The sequence below is a fragment of the Acomys russatus genome, chromosome X (genome assembly GCF_903995435.1).
Source record: "Acomys russatus chromosome X, mAcoRus1.1, whole genome shotgun sequence".
Lineage (NCBI taxonomy): Eukaryota > Metazoa > Chordata > Mammalia > Rodentia > Muridae > Acomys > Acomys russatus.
Genome location: NC_067169.1, coordinates 99,363,817 through 99,387,364, shown reverse-complemented (window position 1 = coordinate 99,387,364; position 23,548 = coordinate 99,363,817). Strand labels below are relative to the sequence as shown.

General features: G+C 37.4%; 1 protein-coding gene across 1 annotated transcript; it reads left to right on the top strand.

Annotated features, from left to right (window-relative positions):
* The first annotated feature begins 341 nt into the window (after nt 1-341).
* LOC127184947 (DDB1- and CUL4-associated factor 12-like protein 2) lies at nt 342-1,754 on the top strand. The gene has a single exon (XM_051141411.1). The coding sequence runs from the start codon at nt 345-347 to the stop codon at nt 1,752-1,754; it is 1,410 nt and encodes a 469-aa protein (XP_050997368.1). The 5' UTR covers nt 342-344.
* The last annotated feature ends 21,794 nt before the right edge of the window (nt 1,755-23,548 follow it).

Sequence of the window (23,548 nt, the reverse complement as noted above, 5' to 3'; positions counted from 1 at the left end):
ACTCTCCCTAGCCCCACACTGACTTCACCACCTCTCAGACGGCAGCACTTCCCGCCCTCGCCCAAGTCTTGGGCACTGCCATCACCCTCTAAGCAACAATCCGCTGTTGCCCAGAAGCTTCCAAGCGTACAATCCTTGCTCGCCTCTTTTGCCACCAACGCATCCAAGACCCAGGACACTCGGCGCCCTAGGGATCACGCAGCCTCCTGGCCCCTGGGGCTCCGTGCCATTCCCTGCTGATTCTGAGAAACAACCGTCCCACCGCCACCAAGGCCACCACGGGTGCCACGCAGCGCCTCCGTCACCAAGACGCCGCCTCCTGTGCAGCCCGCCTGCCACCCGCTATGGCCCCTCAGCAAACAGGTAGCAGGAAGCGGAAAGCCTCCGAGATCGAGGAGGGCGCAGGGAGCTCTGCATCGCCCAGCCAGGCAGCTGTGGCTGCGGGGACCAACTGCACCAATGGACCATTGCTGGTGGCCAAGAGGCCGCGGCGGCCCACGGCTCCCCGCTCCTTGGTGCACTACCTGACGGGCCGCGCGCTGGGCGCAGAGAGCTACCCCGGGCTCGAGGGCTTCGAGGGCGACCTGCGCAGCTACAGGGTCCTCAGACTGCCCGAGCTGCTGAGGGAGCGCCAGCTGGCCCTTGGCCCCCTCAACAAAGTGTTCGCTTCGCAGTGGCTAAATGCCAGGCAGGTAGTGTGTGGCACAAAGTGCAACACGCTCTTCGTGATAGATGTCCAGACTGGCCGGATTACTCGCATTCCCCTGATGAGGGACAGAGGGCCTGGACAAACTCGTGCCCAGCCCACCTGTGGCATCCACGCCATCCAGCTGAATCCCTCCAGGAGTCTCCTGGCCACAGGAGGTGAAAACCCCAACAGTCTAGCAGTCTACCAGCTACCCACACTAGACCCTGTGTGCTTAGGGGACCGCCAAGGCCACAGAGACTGGATCTTTGCTATTGCGTGGATGAGTGATACCGTGGCTGTGAGTGGTTCACGCGATGGCACCGTGGCACTCTGGCGGGTGGATCCTGACGTGTTCAGTGGCAGCACTCCCTGGCACAATAATTCAGGGATTCCACGGTATTCACACATTCGCCCAAGGGACATGGAAGCCATCCCCAGGGCCACCTCTAACCCGGGTAACCGCAAAGTGAGGGCCCTTGCATTCAGTGGCAAAAACCAAGAGCTGGGAGCTGTGTCCCTGGATGGCTACTTCCACCTGTGGAAAGCCAGGAGCTCCCTGTCTAGGCTGCTGTCCCTAAGGCTGCCCTACTGCCGGGAGAATGTGTGTCTCACCTACTGTGATGAGTTGTCCCTTTATGCTGTGGGATCTCAGTCTCATGTTTCATTCCTGGATCCAAGACAACGCCAGCAGAACATCAGGCCCTTGTGTTCCCGAGAGGGAGGCACAGGTGTGCGTTCTCTGAGCTTCTACCAGCACATCATCACCGTGGGCACTGGCCATGGCTCTCTACTCTTCTATGACATCCGTGCCCAGAAGTTCCTGGAAGAGAGGGCCTCAGGCAGTCCAGACTCTTTTCTAGGGTGCACAGGGAGGAAGCTCAAACTCATTTGTGGCAGAGGCTGGCTCAACCAAGATGAACTCTGGGTGAACTACCTTGGTGGCACCGAGGATTTTCGCAATGCGCTCTACACTCACTGCTACAACTGGCCTGAGATGAAGCTCTTCGTCGGTGGTGGTCCACTCCCTTCAGGCCTCCATGGCAACTATGCAGGTCTCTGGAGTTAAAGCCTCTTGCGAAAGTGCTAATGTTCTTCACATATGTGCTTGTGTGTGATGTGGGCATGCACACGTCTAATTGTGTGTGTCTTATTTTGGAAGTGTTATTGACATAACATTCTAGTGCTCAACCACAGAGAAAGGGAAAAGAGAAAAAAAGAGCTAGGAGGAGTAGTAAGAGGAGGAGAGACAGAGAGAAGGAAAGGGAGAGAGGGAAAGAGAGTTGGAGTGATTCCTATATCCTTTTGGCAATCAACACTTGGTTTTACTTTGGCACTTTTTCTCAGAGCAGTACATTTTCTTCATTGTCATAGAAAAAGTTTAAGAAGTCCTTAATTCATTTTTTTTTTTTTTTGAGTGATTTATGTAGTTTCTTTCTTTAGGCCAGTGCAGTCATTGTCATCACTGACTTCCGCAGTTTAGTTTTACCAGCATTTCAATAGTCTGATCAAGTCACATAAACATTTCATGTACATGACACTTTGAGAAAACATGTTTAAAATGTCTGTTGGACTGATCTAAGATAATATTTAACGCCTTAATCAAAATTTTAAAAATATACTTTTTCTAGATTATTAACATTTGGAGTGTCTTTCATTTGAATGTAGGAAAACTCAGTATTTGTCAATTGTATATTGCAGGTGTATAAAATGACTCAATGTGTGTTTTCTTACAGAATTATACAATATTGTTAAAATTATTAATCAACACATTTTGAATTTAGAAAAACCTGATCATCACCATGCTTAGCCCTAAAGTAGTCTTTTTGTAAGTACTGTATTATGACTTGCTTTCTTGAGTGCCATTTATGTTAAAGATTTTCATAGCTAATCAAATATGACTTGAATTTTCAGGACAATTAGGAAGATATTTTTGGTGATTAACGACATTTCCTTATCCTTCAAGAAACACAGTCCAGGTAGCCATTTGAAATGAAAGGCTAGTAGTTATGATCAAAGTGGGTGTAGTTGATGTTTGCATTAGATACATTGATAATTATTTTATGTGGATCACTTTTGAATATGTGATGTGTTCTAAAAATAAAATAAAATAAAAATGTGTTCATCATCATAGTAATTAAAATAAGTTTTAAAATGAGTAAATAGGTATTTTATCTTTAATTTTCCTTCTAGGAGTGTATTTATCTAAATCAAAACTTTCTAGGAGAGGAGCCTTGGCTTTAACTATGGATGCTTCACTTTGCATATTTGCTTTTGTAAAATAAATGTATAAATTAAAAGATAAATGATACTGGGCCTGGAGATGATGGCTCAGCAGTTAAGAACTCTTTCTGCCCTTTTTGAATCCCTGAGTTCAGTTCCCAGCACCAATGTATGAAGGTTCATAACTTCTTTTAGCTCCATCTCCAGGAGATTTTATACCCTCTTCAGGCCCCTGTAGACCCTTGATTATATATGGCAGACTTTCACATAGATGAAAAAACATACACATGAGCAATGTTTTTAAAAGATATACAGTGAAAAGTCTCAGACTTCTGGATTTCTAGCCTCTGGCCATAGTTTATCAGGAGGACATTTTTAAGCCTTTGTAACAACATAGAAAGAGTCTATGCATAGATAAGGATTCCTGTGTATATGTGACATACTTACAGATAAATGATTGTTAGTACAGTATTTAGATGCATATATCCTTGTACTTGTCAATGTATATGTACAGATGAATTTCTAGAAATTAAAATTCTGGATAAATGGTGTGTGGAGGTCTGCTACAGCCTTTTCCATATTTCCATAATTCTCATATTCACCAGTTCTTGACATTTTCAAGGCCAATGTTGCTGAGTTAATCAAATTTATGGTCTCTCCAAAAGCTACCTTTTAAAGTAATGATTAAGGACAAGAAGACATAAGGACAAGAAATATAAATCTATCAGAAAAGTAAAGAGTTATACAAGAATACCTTCAATTATTTGGGTGTCTTGGAGTATGATATCATGGTTTCAGTTATTTAAAATGAATTAAATATTAAAGAGACTCCAAGGAAGATATAAAGATTAATAGGTAAAACATGAGGGAGAAATAAAGTAAAGAAGAATATTTCTCATTTTATATGGAAGTGGAAAAACTAAAATCGTGGACTCTGAAGCTCTGTAGTGAACACAAAATTTGTTACAACAAGTAAATATAGAGACATTAATGTAGAAGATGCAACCAGAAGGTAACCAATTAAATTAAGGATTTTGAATTTGGGACACATATTGGAATAATGCACCCAATGAAGAAGTGACTATAAGGATAAAATATGATTTATCAGTGCTAGGAAGAAAGTACTGTGAAATGCTGGTAACCTATTACTTTAAAAGAAAAACAGCACAAATATTTAGGAAGGATTCTAGAAAGTAACTGGTACATACAAAAGGCAGTTTGTCTGATTTGCAACCATAATATGACATGCATCATGACTGCTAAAAGATATTTTTCAATAGTAACATTGTAATTTTGAGTCCTGATAACAGTTATGAGAGCCTGTCTCCTAGTTATATTTCCTAGGTAATATTCCAGATTGCTTAGGACTGCTCTGAATGGTCCAGAGCTAACTTCTTCTTAAAAAAAAAAAAAAAGAAAACATTTATTAATTATTATGTATACAGTGTTCTGCTTGCATGTACACCAGAAGAGGACACCAGATCTCATTATAGATGGTTGTGAGCCACCATGTGCTTTCTGGGAATTGAACTCAGGACCACTGGAAGAGCAGACAGTACTCTTAACCTCTGAGACATCTCTCCAGCCCCGAGAGCTGACCTCTTCTTGAAGATGTAATGTTAGACTTAGATCACAAATCCGGGTTTCAAGCTTCAGACTTTCTGGGCCACTAGTTCTAACAGTGATTATTATACTCACAACACTACCATCTCAGAAAACATAAAAACCATGGCAGCTTCAGAGGTGGGCCATCACCCCAGGACCTACTTTAATCTCCACACGCTGTGCCCCGCATGTGGCCTAAGCAGTCTTTCACAAATATTCAGGTGATTAACCTCTATTTCAATTCAAATATCAGTGCCACAAGGTGACATTGTTCCCTGGATGTGAGAATAAAGATGTATTATAGATAAAAATGATAATTTCATTGGAATTATTATTTTACTTGTAAATTATGAATAAAATAAAATTACAATTTGATTTATAATGAAAAGCATTGAATATAATCCATCAATACCTTAAAAGTAAATCATACCACAGGAAAATAAAGTTAGTCTTCAATAAAAGTGTATACACCTTTTGGAAACAACAAGATGGCTCAGGCGAAGGTGCATGATTATTATTTACATGCTAAAACCGAAAGGAAAAAGGAGGAAAAGGAGTGGAATCTACCAGAAAGTTACTATAATTTTCCAGATAAAACATGATATAGTTATTATTATTTATCAGTTAAAAAATATATGGAGTGGCTTCCCTAAAAATGGCCTGTGCCTGCTTTCTTAGAATCTTTTAAGAATGGCAATTAAGTGTTTAGATTGGAAAATGCCATGTTAGTGGTAAAATAAAGAAGAAGACTATTATTCCCAAATTTTGACAGTGCACTAAAAAACAGATTGTAGAAAGTGTCCCTGACAAATAAAGCTGAGAAATATTAACTCAAACCTAAGATATAGTTATAAGACCTTTGTGATAGAAGCCAGCTTTCACAGCCAATTCTTTTCAAGTATTCCAAGATCTCCTTCCACATTGAAAGCAGAACTGGCTTTTGAAGTAGGAAACATCATTAACAAAGTGTACATGTGCACTTGGCTATGTAGGCCCTCTTTCACAAAGAAGAATATTGTACAGTTAATATTTCTGTGTATATGGACATTTAAGTTGTCCTTGATGCTATTGTTAGGCAAAATTAGTGACATGCAAACTCAATAAATCTTATAATCCCACAGTTTCTTTGAAAATGGAAGAAAAGTCATACAGTGAATGTAATAAGATATGAAATAATGTTAATACCATTTCTCTAAGAAGGCTATGGAACAGTAAATTTGTTACATTTGTCATATATTTCTTCAATATTATAGAAGTCCGTATTGTAAAAAGCCTTTCTTTTGAAGGCCTAAAGGGAAAATCCATGAAGACACTTTTCTAATCCTAGTTCAGATGGGGAAGGAGGAGGGGTCAAGGAAAGTGATCTATAGTGAAAAATTCAACAAGGAGGTAAAACAGACTAAGGATGAATGAATCCATCTCAACACAGTACGGAAGTTCATGGAGACTTTTTATTTAAAAAAAAATTTGGAACAGTGGTTGGCCAACATATTGTTTCTCTAAAGGTAGGTAAGGAATTCAGTATTTTAAAAATGATCACGATGTTCCCCCAACACACACACACACACACACACACACACACACACACACATATCTGATAGGGTCATGACTTTCTGTTTCTCTTCTCAACTGCTCAACCAAATCAATTCCAGACAAACACTGTGAGATTTTTATACTCACAGCTTCAATGTGGCTGCAGAATAGTGATATAAATATTTATGACCTGGATCTAGACAAAGAATATATGATTCTGAACTTACCAGTTGAAAGAATCTATGCTTTTAAAAATCATCCTTGATCTTATCATTTTATTATCCAACAAACTTTCAAAGTACTTTCTGAGGTATTTCTATTTGTTATATGAAAACAATTTCAGTTCAAGTCTTTATAACAGAATATCATCCATTGAGTTTACCTAGTCTTACATTTTCAGCTGTAATTCTAAAGAACTGAAGGGGTTTTAGCTATATATTAAGAAAGACTTTCACTCACTGCTTTAAGACTTAAACTCCTTCCCATAGCTGAGGTCATAGACTTAAAATATCAGTCCTGAACTATTTTAATCTTAACTCTGACAAATATGAGATTATCAGTTTTGTTATGTTCTGTTGACAAAGAGAAAAGTACTATATTTATAGGATTAAAAAAAAAAAGAAAAAGAAATTGCTCCAAATTTCACAAAGCTTTATCAGGTACATAATCACACAAAAGAAACAAAGGTTCTGTCTGTTAACCTAGGCCCACAATATTTCAACCACTGAGACTTACTGCTGAGTAAGATCAACCTTTCTAGTTCTTTCTGAACTCGGGCTAGCTGAGTCAACTCCACTGTTCTAACGCAACTCCTCTCCAAGGTGACTCATTTATTTCAATCTGGTTGCTCTCAGCTTCTCATGAATTGCAATACTTGGCCTAAAACTAACTCTGCCAATGTCAATATGTTATACTCTTCTGGTTCCTTCTTATTCTCTGGCTTCAACTGCCTCTACACAAACTCACAAAGAAACTGAACACCAATGAACTGCACTCCCTCAATTGAACTGCACCAAATTCAACTCCATTCAACTGAGCTGAATAAACTTATATGAACTGCCACTGCACTGCCTCTTAACTGACTCCTCGCTGACTGCCATCTGAACAACCTCAACCAACTCAACTCACCTCAACTCAACTGCCCCTCCCTGTGCTCTCTTAAATTGTCTCTCATTCCTGGTCTATTTTCTTCAGAGTTGGGTATATCTTATATTGTCAAATCTTTCTATGATTCTTCACTTGGTCTGTCCGCCAATTATACATCACTTTCAAACGTGATTGCATCCTTCTACTGACAGACTAACTTTACCTTCATTGTTTACGATTAAATGTGTGTACTAAGGGCATGTCTGTATTTCAGCCAGAGGGATTAAAGGTGTGTGGCCTGTCTGCATTCCAACTGGATCAGACTGACTGACAAAGACTTTGAATTTGATCAGAGCAGCTATATTGCTGGATTAAAATTCCTCTCCAGCCTCACAGATTAAAAATAAGGCTTTTTTTACCTAGGTATTTTCACCTACAAAAGTGTTACAAAACAAATGCAAATAATCTATTAAATATCACAGATACTGATCACTGAAAAGATAAAGCTAAATAGAAACATGAAATTTGAAATTGATTATTTGTGCTGCTTTTCACTAGATTTTATCAAGTAATTGTGATGTTGATACATTTCATAATGTCTGGTTAAAAGTAACTTTTGTTCACCCATTTCAATTATTGTCTCAGAGGCAAACTTTCAAAATATTTTGTAGAATGTTCTTGAAATATTTTGTCTTGGCCTAGTCCTGGAAACTTCTAACCTCCACACAACTAACCATGGCCTAGAATGTCTTCAGTCTCTGAGACTTACTGCTTAATAAGCTCACCCTTTCTTGTTCTTTCTGAGCTCAGGGCTGTCTGGTTCAACCCAGCTGTTCTGGCTCAAACTCTTCTCCCAGCTGATTTATTCAATCAGGCTTTTTTCTCGGCCTTTGAGTTGATCTATTTGGCCTCAGACTAACTCAAGCAATCTGCTCTAATCTTTTGGCTTCTCATTCTCTAGCTCATTCTGACTTCATCTGTGTCTATCTTGTTCTCTCATTCAATATCATTCTGTAAAACCCTCCTGGTAAAACTACCTTCTTTTTTTCTATCTTTCTCTGCATTACCCCATTAAGTAGCTTCCCTTTCCTCTCTCTTCTCATGAGAGTTGGTCATATTCTATTTTTTCAAATCTTTCTCTGAATCATCACTTTCATTTTCTGCCACTCAATTAGACATCACTCTCAAACATGGGCACTTCATTCTTCAAACTAACTTTACTTTCATTGTTTGAGATTAAAAGCATGTACCACCATGCTTGGACCTAAGCTTTTTGTTACCTGAAGCTTGCTCTATACCAGTCTGGCCTGGAACTCAGGTCTGTTTGCATCGATCTCCTAGAGTAAAGATGTGTTTCTATTCTAGCCAAATCACACAGCCCTAGAAGGCCTCTAGATGTGATCTCTTGCCAGAGCACTCATTTTCTGAATTAAAATTCCTCTACAACATTGTTTTTTTTTTGTTTTTTTATTATTAATTTATTCTTGTTACATCTCAATGGTTATCACATCCCTTGTGTCCTCCCATTCTTCCCTCCCTCCTCTTTTCCCCTTATTCCCCTCCCCTATGACTGTTCCTAAGGGGGATTACCTCCCCCTGTATATGCTCATAGGGTATCAAGTCTCTTCTCGGTAACCTGCTGTCCTTCCTCTGAGTGCCACCAGGTCTCCCCCTCCAGGGGACATGGTCAAATGTGAGGCACCAGAGTACGTGAGAAAGTCATATCCCACTCTCCACTCAAGTGTGGAGACTGTTCTGACCATTGGCTAGATCTGGAAGGGTGAGCTAATACCGATACTCTTCAAGCTACTCCAAAAGATAGAAATGGATGGAACATTACCAAATTCTTTCTATGAGGCCATAGTCACATTGATACCTAAACCTCACAAAGACTCAACAAAGAAAGAGAATTTCAGACCAATTTCTCTTATGAACATCGATGCAAAAATACTAAATAAAATACTTGCAAAACGAATACAAGAACACATCAAAGATATCATTCATCATGACCAAGTAGGCTTCATTCCAGGCATGCAGGGATGGTTTAATATACAGAAATCCATCAATGTAATCCACCATATAAACAAACTGAAAATAAAAAACCACATGATCATCTCTTTAGATGCAGAGAAAGCATTTGATAAAATCCAACACCCATTCATGTTTAAAGTTTTAGAGAGATCGGGGATACAAGGCACTTTCCTACAACATTGTTGATGAAGCTTTAAGTAGATGTGTCAATGCATTGATAAGTGATCAATTAAATCAGTCATTTTGAATAATGTGAATGAAATCACTCATTATGTACTCTTAATAGTCTCTGCCTTATCACTTTCATCTAATTCTTCTAAGTGGTTTGAATTTAACAACCTAAGAATATAGTTTTTTTTTTTTTGAAAAAAAATTAAAATTGTATCTCAGATTATATGTAGTTAATTGATATAATTTCTCTTTGGTTAAAGAAATATTTATACCTCAAGCAAGTGTTGAAGCACATAGTAGGAGCAGGAACTTCTTTTGCGAAGAGGTATTAGATAGAAAAATATGTTTCCTCCTCAAGATCTCTAAAGAATAATGAGGTTTTTTTTTTTTTTTTTTTTTGTCACAGACACACACATACACACATACATTGTGTGAAGTAGCCAGGCTTCTATCTTCACTAGCATGTATCTTTGTTTATTGAGCTCTCTCTTTGTGTAATACATAAGCGTATGTATCCAGACAGAGATAAACTATCTTCAGTTTAAGAAACTCAAGTCTTATTAAAATTTTGAATCCTCTTTGTATTACTTTATAACTCTCTGTGGGTGACTCAGCCAGTCTCAAAATGAAAAACACAAGTCAAACTAATGGCAGGGCACTGCAGTCACCCACTGCATCTGTTATTGCCATTGTATTTTTCCAATTTTCTCAGCTGAGTACTGAGTAATGAATGATTACTTGGCACCTCCAATCTTTGAGAATCAGAAACATTAAAAAAAAAAAACTGTAAAAACTGTATAACCAACACAGGTATTTTACATCAACCATTTGAGATTCTGTTTAGAAAGAAATCTGGAATTGTAAATGTCAAACAAGTGCAATATACAAGAGTATATTGTATTTTAGACAATGCCTATAGAAATGAATATCTGCATTGCCATTGAGATTTTTTTCCTAAGATTACTTTATGATAGTATGAGCCTATAGAGCACACAGCCAAGAATACAGTTAGTGACTGATTAAATTGCATTGGTCTATAAAGACTATTAAAGACCATCTAGTATAATGTTAATTTTAAAGTGTGAAGATATTTCACAGTAGTAATTTAAAAAGATGGTTCCCATAGATTTAAATATTTAAAGTAACAAAATGTGCATGTAGTATGACAATACTCACTTTCATTCCAGCTAGAATTATCATTAAATCAAACTTTTAAAAACATTTATAAGTGATAGTAAGAGCACTGATGTGGTTAGAGAATCCAGTGAATTCCCTAAATACCTTCCTCACAAGCTAAGAGAAAAACCCACAGTAAAACTATCCTGCTTTCCTGCTTCCTTGAGTACAAGTCTAGTTCAAGTTTTATGTTTCTTTACTTACATTTCTCTCTCTCTCTCTCTCTCTTTTTTTGGTTTTTTGAGACAGGGTTTCTCTGTGTAGTCTTGGCAGTCCCTGGACTTACTTTGTAGACCAAGCTGGCCTCCAGCTCACAAAGATCTACCTGTCTCTGCCTCCCAAGTGCTGGGATTAAAAGTGTGCACCACCATGCCCTGCTATTTATATTTACTTAACAAACACATTTGTACTATTTAAACTTTGGATAACATTTGTGATATATGTGTGTGTGTGTGTGTGTGTGTGTGTGTTTCTTTTGAATATTTTAAACATTTACATACACCGTGATGAACTCATTCAACAATTTACTGTTGAACACAATTATGTATTTAAAGTTCACTCGTGATGATAAGCAGTGCATGTGTTTACTTAATTATTCTTTAAGAACTGGTGAGGGGCCGGGCGTGGTGGCGCACGCCTTTAATCCCAGCACTGAGGAGACTGAGGCAGGCAGATCAATGTGAGTTCGAGGCCAGCCTGGTCTACAAAGTGAGTCCAGGACAACCAAGGATACACAGAGAGAGAGCCTGTCTCGAAAAAAAAAAAAAAAAAAAAAAAAAAAAAGAAAAGAAAAAAAAAAGAAGAAGAACCGGTGAGACTCAGGTGTTGAAAACAAACTAATTTAAAGAACCAATGACTTTATAGATGATTAGGCATTAAGGGATCCCCATATTTGGGTCTTATAAAAAATACCTAAGATATGACTTGGTCCATGACCCTTTACCACATGATGGCATATATCATTTCTGCTTCTCAGGATATGTAGGAAGCAAATATAACCAAGGAATAATTACAGAGCCTCCACCTTGAATTTTCTAATCCCAATTTGTTTTTTTTAATTAATTAATTAACTTATTCACTTTGCATCCCTATCTTAGTCCCCTTGCTCCTTTCCTCCTGGTTCCACCATCCTTCTTTCTTTCCCATATTCCCCTCCCTTTGTCCTCAGAAAAGAAGCCCCCTGTTCACAAACCCACCCCAGCACATCAAGTCACATCAGTATTGAGCCTGTAACTCTTCCCCTGTGGCCTAGCAAAGCAGCTCCGCCATGGGGGAGTGATAAAAAAGCAGGGAACAGAGTTCATGTCAGAGTCAGCTCTCCTTCACTTTACTAGGGGACCCACATGAAGCCTGAGCTTCTCAACTGCTATATCTGTGTATGGGACCTAAGTCTAGTCTATGCAAGGTCCTTGCTTGATGCTTCATTCTCTGTAAGTCCTGTGGATTTGTTGGCTCTGTTCGTCCTCTTGTGGTGCTCCTGTCAACTCTTTGTCCTTCTATCCATCCCCCTACTTTTCCACAGGACTCCCCAAGCTTTACCCAGGGTTTGGCTGCAAGGCTTTGCATCTGTTTGGATCTGCTGCATGGTATAGCTTCTCAGAGGACAGCTATGCTAGGCTCCCGTCTGTGAGCATAGCAGAATATCTTTAATAGTGTCTGGGCTTGTCTATCTCCTATGGGGTGGGTCTTAGGTTGGGCTAAGCATTGGTTGGATATTACCTCAATCTCTGTTCTATCTTTATCCCTTCACTTCTTATAGGCAGGGTAAATTTTGGGTCAATGTTTTTATGGGTGGGTTGGTGTTCCCCTCCTTCCACTAGGAATCCTGTCTAGTATCAGTGGTCATGGAGAGTGAAGAGGACACCCTCTATCTAACCCCAAGTTTGAAATTTAAAATTTCCATTTTTATAAAGTATTTAAACTGAATTTTTATTTTGGTATTTGCAAATCCAGATAGTGACTATGTCTTATTAGTGGAAAATAATGTGTATATTAAATTATATAGTGAACATGATGGCATACATGTGTGAAAATAATTTTGAGGCATATGCAATAGATGTTATAGATTTTTTTTAAATGTAGACACTGACTTTCTGTTTAGCAGACTATGTATGTATTCTCTACTTGCTTAATTGTTTTAAAAATACTAAATCTTGCTGTAAGTGGAATTTTCATGAGCTATAGGAATTAAGATTTCTGTGATAAATATCTTCCCTCAGTAATAAAAGTTACAACTTGAATTCTGTTGCTAACGATGTTTGCAGATATAGCTAAATTTCCAGATCCTGAGCTAGAGATACCATCTCAGTTGGATCTCAGTTAGTCAAGTGAGTTTCTATTAAATACTTCTCAAAGACAAACCAAACTAAGAGAGTGTCTTGCTGACTTTGAAAACACCATGATAGCATGACTGGGATTTGAATGCAGTCTTCTTATGCTGCCATTCCAGGCCAACCAATACTTAGCAAGAAAACGGAAACTTCCCCACCCTCAATGGAGACAGGGTCTCACTAAGTAGCTCTAGTTATCAAGTCATGACTCTGCCTCATGCTGTGATTAAAGGAGGGTGCTATCACACCTGACTCAGAATCATCCCTCCAACCAAACCTAAGTATGTGTATTCTTCCAATAATGATAACAAGTTTGGAATTCAATTCTCCCAGTAGAATTTCCAGATGAGGGCAGTGAAGGCCTGCCAAAACTCCAATAAACCTCTAACCTTGAACTCTAACCTGTCATGGGTATGGATTTCTCATCCAAAATAATTTAAAATAACACGTTGAAACTGTCCATTATTCACATCAGGGACATATAAAAGCTTGCTTCATATCTTCACCGCCACTGGATATTGTTTTGTGTATTTTATTTTGCAATCTATGAATAATTTTATTTTTCTCATTTATTGGCAATGAGATCACATTTAGAAAAGGTAAAATTAGATTTATTACTTCCACATGGCATGCATCTAATTAAGAAGCAAAACAAGGATTAATAGCTTGAGTTAATGGACTGTATAGTCACTCATCTGAATAACCCACTATTTATCTCACAGGGGTTTAATATATTGTAAGAAAATAAATTTCTTTATATTTATGTTAGTATTTATCTTTGTACAATAAATATATTGTACAGATAAAATTCAATCCAAAGGAATCATTCTTGACATAAATGAAAAAAGTAAATAATCATGTATTTTATAAATTTATTACGACATTTCCTTGGGATGCAAATTTGCTTACTGTCAGAGCTTCCACTGTTAAAACAGGGAAGACTTGTTTATTAATTCATTTCTATTATCAAACAAACAGAGAGGTAGAACATAAAATAATAAACATACATTATTCATTGAGGCATGGTCTCTTAGTCAAACCAAAGCTCACGGATCATACTAGCCATACTAGTCATATTAGCCAGATTGCATTGGGAATGGCCTGTCTGTTTTCCAAGGCTTGAGTTACAGGCAGGCCACTATCTTGACTTGATGCTTATCTGTGTTTTGGAGATCAGACCTCCTATCCTCATTTTTATATGGCAAGTACTTTAACTACTGAGCAATCTCCACAGCGTCAACCACTATTTGTATTTTTCTTTACATTGTCTCTTATATTTCCCACACCCTGATAGTTATTTCAGTAAAACCTTATATCACATTATACCATATCCCCCTACTGACAAACTGTGAATGAAATGTTGAAATGAATTCCATGTATGAAACTTATATTATCTGAAATTATGGAGTGTTTGAAATACAACAAGTATCCAGTATAAATATGTTCAGTAAGTATATAAATGGATACCTGGAGGATTATAAGCTTTGTTATATGTAATAAATGTATAAAATAGATCCATAGATAAGCAGAATACAGAGGATGAAATAATGACATGAATTATCATCTTATTTTAAAATGACAATTCCCTAAGTCACAGATATGTCTGTTTTATTTTCCATGTGTTTTCAAAGGTGAATAAATGGCAACGAAGACCCCAAAGATATTCTTTGGAAAAATAATCAAATTAACTTTATTTTCCTATGGAAGTAGATAAGAAAAAATTTGCTTGGAGTAAGCATAGAAGCCAGCAAAATAAAAATGTTCTATGGTGGAGGGGGAACTCTAAAGAATAGAATAGCTTGATTCAGATGACATGAGGTGGAGTGTGAAAAACAGTGAGGGAAGCAAATACAGAAGGAGAAGGAAGGGGAGAGATAAATGTCACTAAGTGATACTTGAAAAAGGCATAGAGAAACATTATTTCATATTTATTGAAATTATACATACTATATATATAAATATATGGATATACATAGTGAATTATACTTCCTTGCAAGAGCCATAGACTATCTAATAAAACACAGTACCAGAACTGAGAAATTTCCTTTCATGTTGTTAATCAGTATGTTTAAGGAGACTCTCCAAACTATGTAGCTTATTGCTATTACCCTTTGCTGCCTTCCAGAAGCCTATAATGCTGATGATACTATGTATTTCAGATATATATATGACTCATAATTTGAGTTGAAACTATCCTAAATGCCTCCTCTGTGAAGACTAACTTTCATTGTACCAGAAGGCAACATGCAAGCTGCCAAAGGAAAAGCAGTCAATACTCCTTCCCAGTTCTGATGTCTAAGAACCACAATGACCAGCATGTCAAGATTTTCATAAAGATGCAATAGTGGTGGCAGACAGCAACTGTCTAATTTGATTGAATACTTTGTTAACAGAAGGGAAACTATGCCTGTTTCTATAAACCTAGATAAGTACAAATGAATAGTGTGACCATGGATCTTAGAGGGAGAACATACTATTGTTACTTTCCTTTTTTTTTTTTTTTTTCCTTGTTTTGGTTTTTCGAGACAGGGTTTTCCTGTGTAGCCTTAACTGTCCTGGACTCGCTTTGTAGTCCAGGCTGGCCTCAAACTCAAGTGCGCCACCATGCCCGGCTTTTTGTTTTGTTTTGGTTTTTTTGTTTTTTGTTTTTTTTAAAGATTTGTTTATTTATTATATACACAATGCTCTGCCTGCATGTATTGCCTGCAGGCCAGAAGAGGGTGCCAGATCTCAGATCTTATTATAGATGGTTGCGAGCCACCACGTGGTTGCTGGGAATTGAACTCGGGACCTCTGGAAGAGCAGACAGTGCTCTTAACCTTTGAGCCATCTCACCAGCCCCTAGTGTTACATTCCTAAAGCAGAATAATTCTTAACTGAATTATACATTTCAGTGTGTGTGTGTGTGTGTGTGTGTGTGTGTGTGCGCACACTTAGGTCTTACCCCTTACCAAAGAAGCTCTTTTTGCAGCATAACAGACAGGTACAAAAAGCCCATCATGGGGCCGATCTGGGGTCTGAGGTCCTGCTCAAACTATAGCACCAGTCAAGGACAATACGTGCAGTAAACATCAAACCTCTACCCAGATCTATCCAGTGGACAGGGCATTCTCCACAGTTGAGTAGAGAATGGGGACTGACTTTCACATGAGCTCTGGTGCTCCATATTTGACCATGTCCCCTGGAGGGGGAGACCTGGTGGCACTCAGAGGAAGGATAGCAGGCTACCAAGGAGAGACTTGATACCCTATGAGCATATACAGAAGGAGGAGGTCCCCCTCAGTCACAGTCATAGGGGAGGGGAGTAAGGGGAAAATGGGAGGGGGGGAAGAATGGGAGGAAATAAGGGATGGGATAACCATTGAGATATAATATGAATAAATTAATAAAATATATTATAAAAAAAGGAAAAAAGCCACAACTGGTAAAAATGAAAAGGATAAATTGACCACATAGTGCTCGGCACCAACTGATGCATCTATCACAGAACATTTGCACCCAAGTTTCAAAGAATATCATGGAAGAGGGTTTAAAAAGGCTGTAAGAGTCAGAAGAACCGGAAGTCTGCTGTGATATTGTGCCTCCTACGTTTGGCAGGGAAGCTATACTTAAGAAATCATAACAACATGGCAGTTGAAACAGGATCCAGGAAATTCTATAAACAGTTGAAATTTCAAAAATGTAGAGACTTGATACCCTATGAGCATATACAGGGGGAGGAAATCCCCCTCAGGAACAGTCATAGGGGAGGGGAGTAATGGGAAAATGGGAGGAGGGAAGAATGGGAGGATACAAGAGATGGGACAACCATTGAGATGTAACAAGAATAAATTATTAAAAAAAAAGAAATTTCAAAAACGTAAATAGGAGAAATCTCAAGAGTCCACACCTCTATATTTTGAACATCTACAGGCAATTAACATCTATCAAGTGAGGAGACTTAGTTTTCTCTGGCATGAGCCCCCATGATTACTTATCTTATATACATACATTCAGGCAATACTGATCTGACTATACAAGCTGTATTTATAATTTTATTCATTTATTTGTATGTGTAAAACAGTGATTAACTAAAAGAAAACTGCAACTTTTGGGGGATACATGGAAGTGTAAGGAGGAAAGAAATGGAGGGTGAATAACTGAATTATATTTTAATTAAAAATAAGTCATCTTCTAAAGAAAACCTCAGAACAATTATTTGCAGTCAAGAGGCCATTAACATTAGAAAGACGTTTTCTTTTTCTTTTTTTTTTAGATTTTTTTATTAATTTATTCATATTACATCTCGATTGTTAGCCCTTCCCCTGTTTCCTCCCATTCTTCCCTCCCTCCCATTTCTCCCCTTCTCCCCTCCCCTATGTCCGTGACCTAGGGAGACCTCCTCCCCCTATATATGCTCTCAGAATATCAAGTCTCTTCTTTGTAACTAGCTATCCTTCCTCTGAGTGCCACCAGGTCTCCCCATCCAGGGGACATAGTCAGAAAAGGGGCACCAGAGTTCGTGTGAGAGTCAGATCTCACTCTCCACTCAACGGTGGAGAATATCATGTTCGTCGGCTAGGTCTTGGTAGGGGTTTGAAGCTTACTGCCTATATTCTCCTTGGCTGGTGCCTTAGTTTGAGGAGGACCCCAGGACCCAGATCTGCCTGTCATAAAGTTCTTCTTGTAGGTTTCCAGGACCCTGTGGGTCCTAATATTTCCTCTTTCTTCCATGCTACTCTTGCCTAAAGTCTCAATCGGATGTCCTCTTCTCTGACCCACTTTCTTGGTAAGTAAAGATTTTCATGGTACGTATCCCTTGGACTAGTGTTTTGATATAAGTGAGTATATACTGTTTGTCTCTTTTTGCTTCTGGGTGTACTCACTCATTATGATAATTTCTAGATCAATCCATTTGTCCACAAATTTCGGGAATTTCTCGTTTTTAATAGCTGAGTAGTATTCCATCCTGTAAATATACCACAGTTTCTTAGTCCATTCTTCTACTGAGGGACACTTAGGCTGTTTCCATGTTCTGGCTATTATGTATAGAGCAGCTATGAACCTGGTTGAGCGTATGTCCCTGTTGTGTGGTAGGGCATTTTCTGGGTATATTCCAAGGAGTGGGATAGCTGGGTCTTGAGGAAGCCCTATTCCCATTTTTCTGAGAAAGCACCAGATAGCTTTCCAAAGTGGTTGTATTAGTTTGCATTCCCACCAGCAATGAAGGAGTGTTCCTCTCTCTCCACATCCTTGCCAACATGTGGTGTCGCTTGACTTTTTGATCTTAGCCATTCTGATGGGTGTAAGATGGAATCTCAGTGTCGTTTTGATTTGCATTTTTCTGATGACTAATGAGGATGAGCATTTCTTTAAGTGGTTCTTGGCCATTTGATATTCCTCTGTTGAGAATTCTCTGTTAAGTTCCAAGCTCCATTTCGCAACTGGGTTGTTTGGTTTTGTGGTGTTTAATTTCTTGAGTTCTTTATATATTTTGGATATTAAACCTTTGTCAGATGAAGGGTTGGTGAAGATCTTTTTCCGTTCTGTAGGCTGTTGCTTTGTTCTCTTGACAGTGTCTCCTGCCTTATAGAAGCTTCTCAGCCTCATGAGGTCCCATTTATTAATTGTCGACATTAAGGCCTGGGCTGTTGGTGTACTGTTCAGGAAGGTGTTTCCTGTGCCTATGTGTCCCAGGCTCTTCCCCACTTTTTCCTCTAACTGAATTAATGTCTCTGGTTTTAAGTTGAGGTCTTTAATCCACTTGGACTTGAGTTTTGTGCATGGTGACAAATAAGGGTCTAATTGCATTTTTCTACGTGTAGACATCCAGTTAGACCAGCACCATTTGTTGAAGATGCTATCCTTTTTCCATTGAATAGATTTGGCTTCTTTGTCAAAAATCAAGTGAGCAAATGTGTGTGGATTCATCTCTGGGTCTTCGATTCGATTCCATTGATCCACCAGTCTATTGCTTTGCCAGTACCATGCTGTTTTAATTACTGTTGCTCTGTAGTACAGCTTGAGATCAGGTATGGAGATTCCTCCAGAGGATCTTTTGTTGTATAGAATTGTTTTTGCTATTCTGGGTTTTTTATTTCTCCATATGAATTTGAGAATTGATCAGAAAGACTTTTTCTAATAGTGTGCTACAATTAGGACTCACCACCATCTCTACCAGTAAAATCCAAATGAGGAGACTACATCTTAGATCTTTCTGTGTTACAATGAGGCTTCTTTTTTTTTTTTTTTTTTTTTTTAACCAAATGAGACAGAATTTACTTCTAAAAGTGAATTAATCACCTTCTTTTTGGTTCTAAATTCCATTTAATTCCTTTTGTAGACATTTTTGATCCTTCCAGATTAGTTATTAGGTAGAATTTTTTTAAAAAATTGAGTCTGTTTTTAATCCCAGTAAAATGTTAGCATGCTTATAACCAACTGTAATGTTAAGTTTCTTGAAATTTTCTCCTATATATGGCAAATGAATTCACCTTCTCTCTTTCTCTTTTTTTTCCACCAGCAAAGAATTTTGCTTTTACAATATCAAAAGACATCATGTGGAGCAAATACCAGCACCCTCCTCTATGGTCAACAGAGGCCTAGAAGCTTACTTCCTACCTTTTCATGCCAATAACATCATTTTGCATGTTGAAATGTATTTGGGAATTGGGTGTGGAGCATGGAAGGGGTAGGAGAGAGGAAAGTGAGGGAAAAATTACATAATTACATTTTCATTAAACAAAAGTAAAAATGGAAAGTTCAAATCTCACATCAAAATAATAAACTGTCAAAATGTAAGTCAGATGTGGTAGCGCACAACTTTGGTGTCAATATTTTAGAGGCAAGTGAATTTTTTTGAACTGTATCCCAGTCTGATCTACACAGAGAGTACCATTCTAATTCGAACTATACAGTGAAACCTTGATTCACAGAGAAAAAGGACCACATATTATTCAAACATCTTTTATCATGAGTGTAAGAGCCATTTTATGTCTGGATGACAGTATTTCAGTGCACTCTTCCCCACTCTCCAGCTACCACATTCTTTCCAGCGACGTGGCTACTACAAACATAAACTAGCACAAGCAGTAGTTAGCTCCAGAAGAACTAAACAAGTTCAAGACAGTTAAAAAGTCCAGAATGTGAAAAGGAAAGGCTCCCTAGTCATTTTCCTTATTTAAGGAGCCATTAGCCATTGATTGTTGCTAGGGAGTGAGTGTCACTTTCTTCAGGATTGTGGCCATTGGAAGGTTCCCTATATAATGGATGACTGTGAACCCAAGTGCATAAGTCCTGTCCTCACAGGACTCTCTGAGTTAATAAATAAAATATAAACATTTGATAGGTATTTATATGATAAAATTATTTTTATTTATAAATATAAATAAACATACAAAAGGAAGAAATAACCTTGGGAGGAAGATTAAATGGAGGGATTCTGGGGAGACTTAGAGGGGGAAATAGAGGGTGGATATAATCAAGATACATTATAGACGTGTATACAATTTTCAAATATTAAATAAAAATTACATATGTAAAGAAGTAAGATTATTTCAAATGTAGTGAATAGCTAAAACCAATTGATAGAAACAGAAAGATGACAATGGTATTAGAATTTTTTAATGAAGAGTCTAAAGAAGCTATAAAGCAGGTTTCATTGTAGTGTCCTTAAAACCAATGAATCAAGTAATAACCCTAGTGAATAACAAAGAAAATCACAGCAAAACAGGAACATTTAAGGGAACAAATGAAAATTTAGTTCGTCAGAAATACAAACTGAAACAAACAGCTCAGTAGATAAGCTGAATAGCATAATAAAAAGAAAATAGAAATAAATAGTAACAAATTTATAATTGAGAATTTTCATATTTAGAAAATACTGAGAAAAGAGATACAGCTATTTTCATGAATGTATAAGCATAAAACAGAAAAATCTAATGTTCATGCTAATCAAGCCAGACTTGAGTGTAATACCAAAATTCACAAAATGGAATAATACTTAAAAGTCTGATTTAATCCCACTGACAATTCCAAAGAAATGAACAGAAAGATATGTCATAGTTAAACTCCAAAAATTAAAATATTGGCAACATCTTGAAGGAACCAAGAAAAAATAACCCTTTTTTCCTACAATGGAAAATAACTCAACCGTGGCTTTCTCAGAAAGTGTGAGGATATATTGTATGAAAGAAGAATCAAGTTCAATAAAATTTTAAAAAGAAAACATTTTTCACCCCCAAAGGAAAAAAGTAGATTTCTAATAGACAACAACAAAACATGACAAAATAAAATATAAGATAAAACAAAAAGAATTACATCGAATATGAACAAGGCAAATCATCACAAGAAAAGGAGCCTCAAGGGAAGACCACAGATGAGGATGTGGAAGGAATTTAAGAGCAAGAGCGGGATCATGGAGATCAGGAGATCATGGCCCACTGAATCATCAAACCAAGGCTCATATGAACTCACAGAGATTAAAGCAGCAAGCACAAGGCCTGCATGGGTATCCACCAAGTCCTCTGCATATGTATTATAGCTTTCAGTTTAGTAATTTTATGAGAATCCTGAGTATATGAATGAGTGGCCCTCTGATTCTTCCATAACCATTATATGAATTTGCATTTAAAGCAGCCACGAATAAAAGTTGCTTTTCCTCTGAATCCTCAAATATGTTCATAGGAGCTTTATTCATATAGCCAGAATCTGGAGACAACCTAGATATCCCTCAACTGAAGAATGAATTTAAACAGTGGTACAGCTTCACAAGGGTATACTACTCAGGTATTAAGAGCAAAGAAATCTTGAAATTTGCAGGCAAATGGATGAAGCTAGAAACGATCATGTTGAATGAGATAAGCCAGCTCCAGAAAGAAAAGCAGGGTATACACTCACTTACAAGTGGATATTAGCCCAACATAGATGTTATCTGAGAAAGTCCACCCAGCAGAGGATTGGGACAGATGCTGGGGCTCCCTGCTAGACTCTGGGTAGAATATCAAGAGAGATATGGAAAAATGAAGGGATGTAAGGAGCCAGAGGGTTCAGGAGCCCCAAAGGAGATCATCAAGACCTAGGTGGGACCCACATAAAATGTTTCACTAACCAAAAACAGTGCATTCAGTGAAGCTAGATTCCCTGTTCAGATATAGCGAACAGGCAACTCATTCTCCATGGTTTTGGGGAGAGCAGGGACTGCCTCTAAAATAAACTGTGGTGCCCCCGATTTGATCACTTCCTTCTGCGGGGAGCCCCAGTTGGCACACAGAGGAAAGAGAAGCAGGCTATCTGGATGAGACCTGATAGCTATGGTCATATGGAGGAGGAGGAGGTTCTCTTCTGTCAGAAGTCTAGGGGAGGGTAATAAGGGTGCAAGAGAGAGGGAGGGTGACAACAGAAAGATAAAGCAGGGGGATAATAATCGTGATGTAACATGAATAAATTATAATAAATAAAAAGTAATACAAAGATAAAAATGAAAATATCCTAACCTATACTGATATCTTTAAATTTACCTCTATATTTTCTTATAGTATTTTCATTTATGTGCCTTCCATTTTGAAATTTTGATCCATTTTAAATTGATGTTTGTGCATTGTCAGAGATGATAGTCTAATGTATATATTTCTATCAACATTTTTTTGGGACTTCTTTTTTCTGCTTGCCTTTTTTATAAATTTTATTGAAATTCTGTTTACCTTTTGAAAAATACAATTTTGTTTTATTATTCTTTATATTGAGACTATACTTTGTAGTTTTTTTCTCACATTTTCTCTTTCTAGTATATAAGCAATGGTTTATTCTTTGTTTTCTGCATCACTGAGTTTGAGCATTGCATTATTTGAAATAACACTAAGTTTTTGTTGTTGCTTATTGCTATACACTTCTTTCTTCATGATCTCAAAATGTGAAGTAGTTTTCATATTATTCAAGGTTTTGTTTTTAAATTTCTCCTGATCTTTATTGTCTTCCCATTTATTTATAAGAATGTTGTTCATACATTATGTTCTCCTTTTTAGTTTCTAGTTTTATCATGTGTATAGAAAATCTATGATATTATTTTAATTTTTACATTTGTTTAGCTGTGTTTTTATGTAAACATATGCTATATCTGGGTTAATGTTCCATATGCTCCTAAGAGTAATATTCATTAGATATTAGATGAATATTATTCTGTAGGTATAAGATGATGTTTAGGAAAAACGTCATTTAGATCAACTCAATGTACAATATAGATAAACTCTGAAGGTCCTTTGTTGTTTTATTGTTGTTGTTTAGTCTGAGTGATCTGTCTGTTGGTGAGAGTGGAATGCTGGCATCCTTAACCTAATTTTGTATTAGATGCTAAAGTTTAGATTAAGTATTTAATTTTTATATTTACATTTTAAATTGGGTGATTATGTGTTTAAAATTATAATATCTTCTCTGAGATTGACATGATTGTAATGACCATTGTTTCTATTCTTTTTACTCTTACTGATCACAGTCTAACTTATTTGTAAAAAGCAACATACTTCTGCTCAGTTTTATTTTGCTTTTATATCTTTTTAAAATCTTTTCATGTAATTCTGTGAAATAGCTTCATTGATTCTAACTATAATTTTAATAATTATGTTCAAATAGTATAATTGGCAAGTTTTATCTATTTACATCATGTTTTGTAATGCTTATTCATAGCATTTGCTAGATTTTTTTCTACTTGTTTTATATGCCTTTATTACCTTTT

Excerpts from the sequence above, each read along its gene's own strand:
- LOC127184947 (XM_051141411.1), top strand. The coding sequence starts at position 345 with ATGGCCCCTCAGCAAACAGGTAGCAGGAAGCGGAAAGCCTCCGAGATC.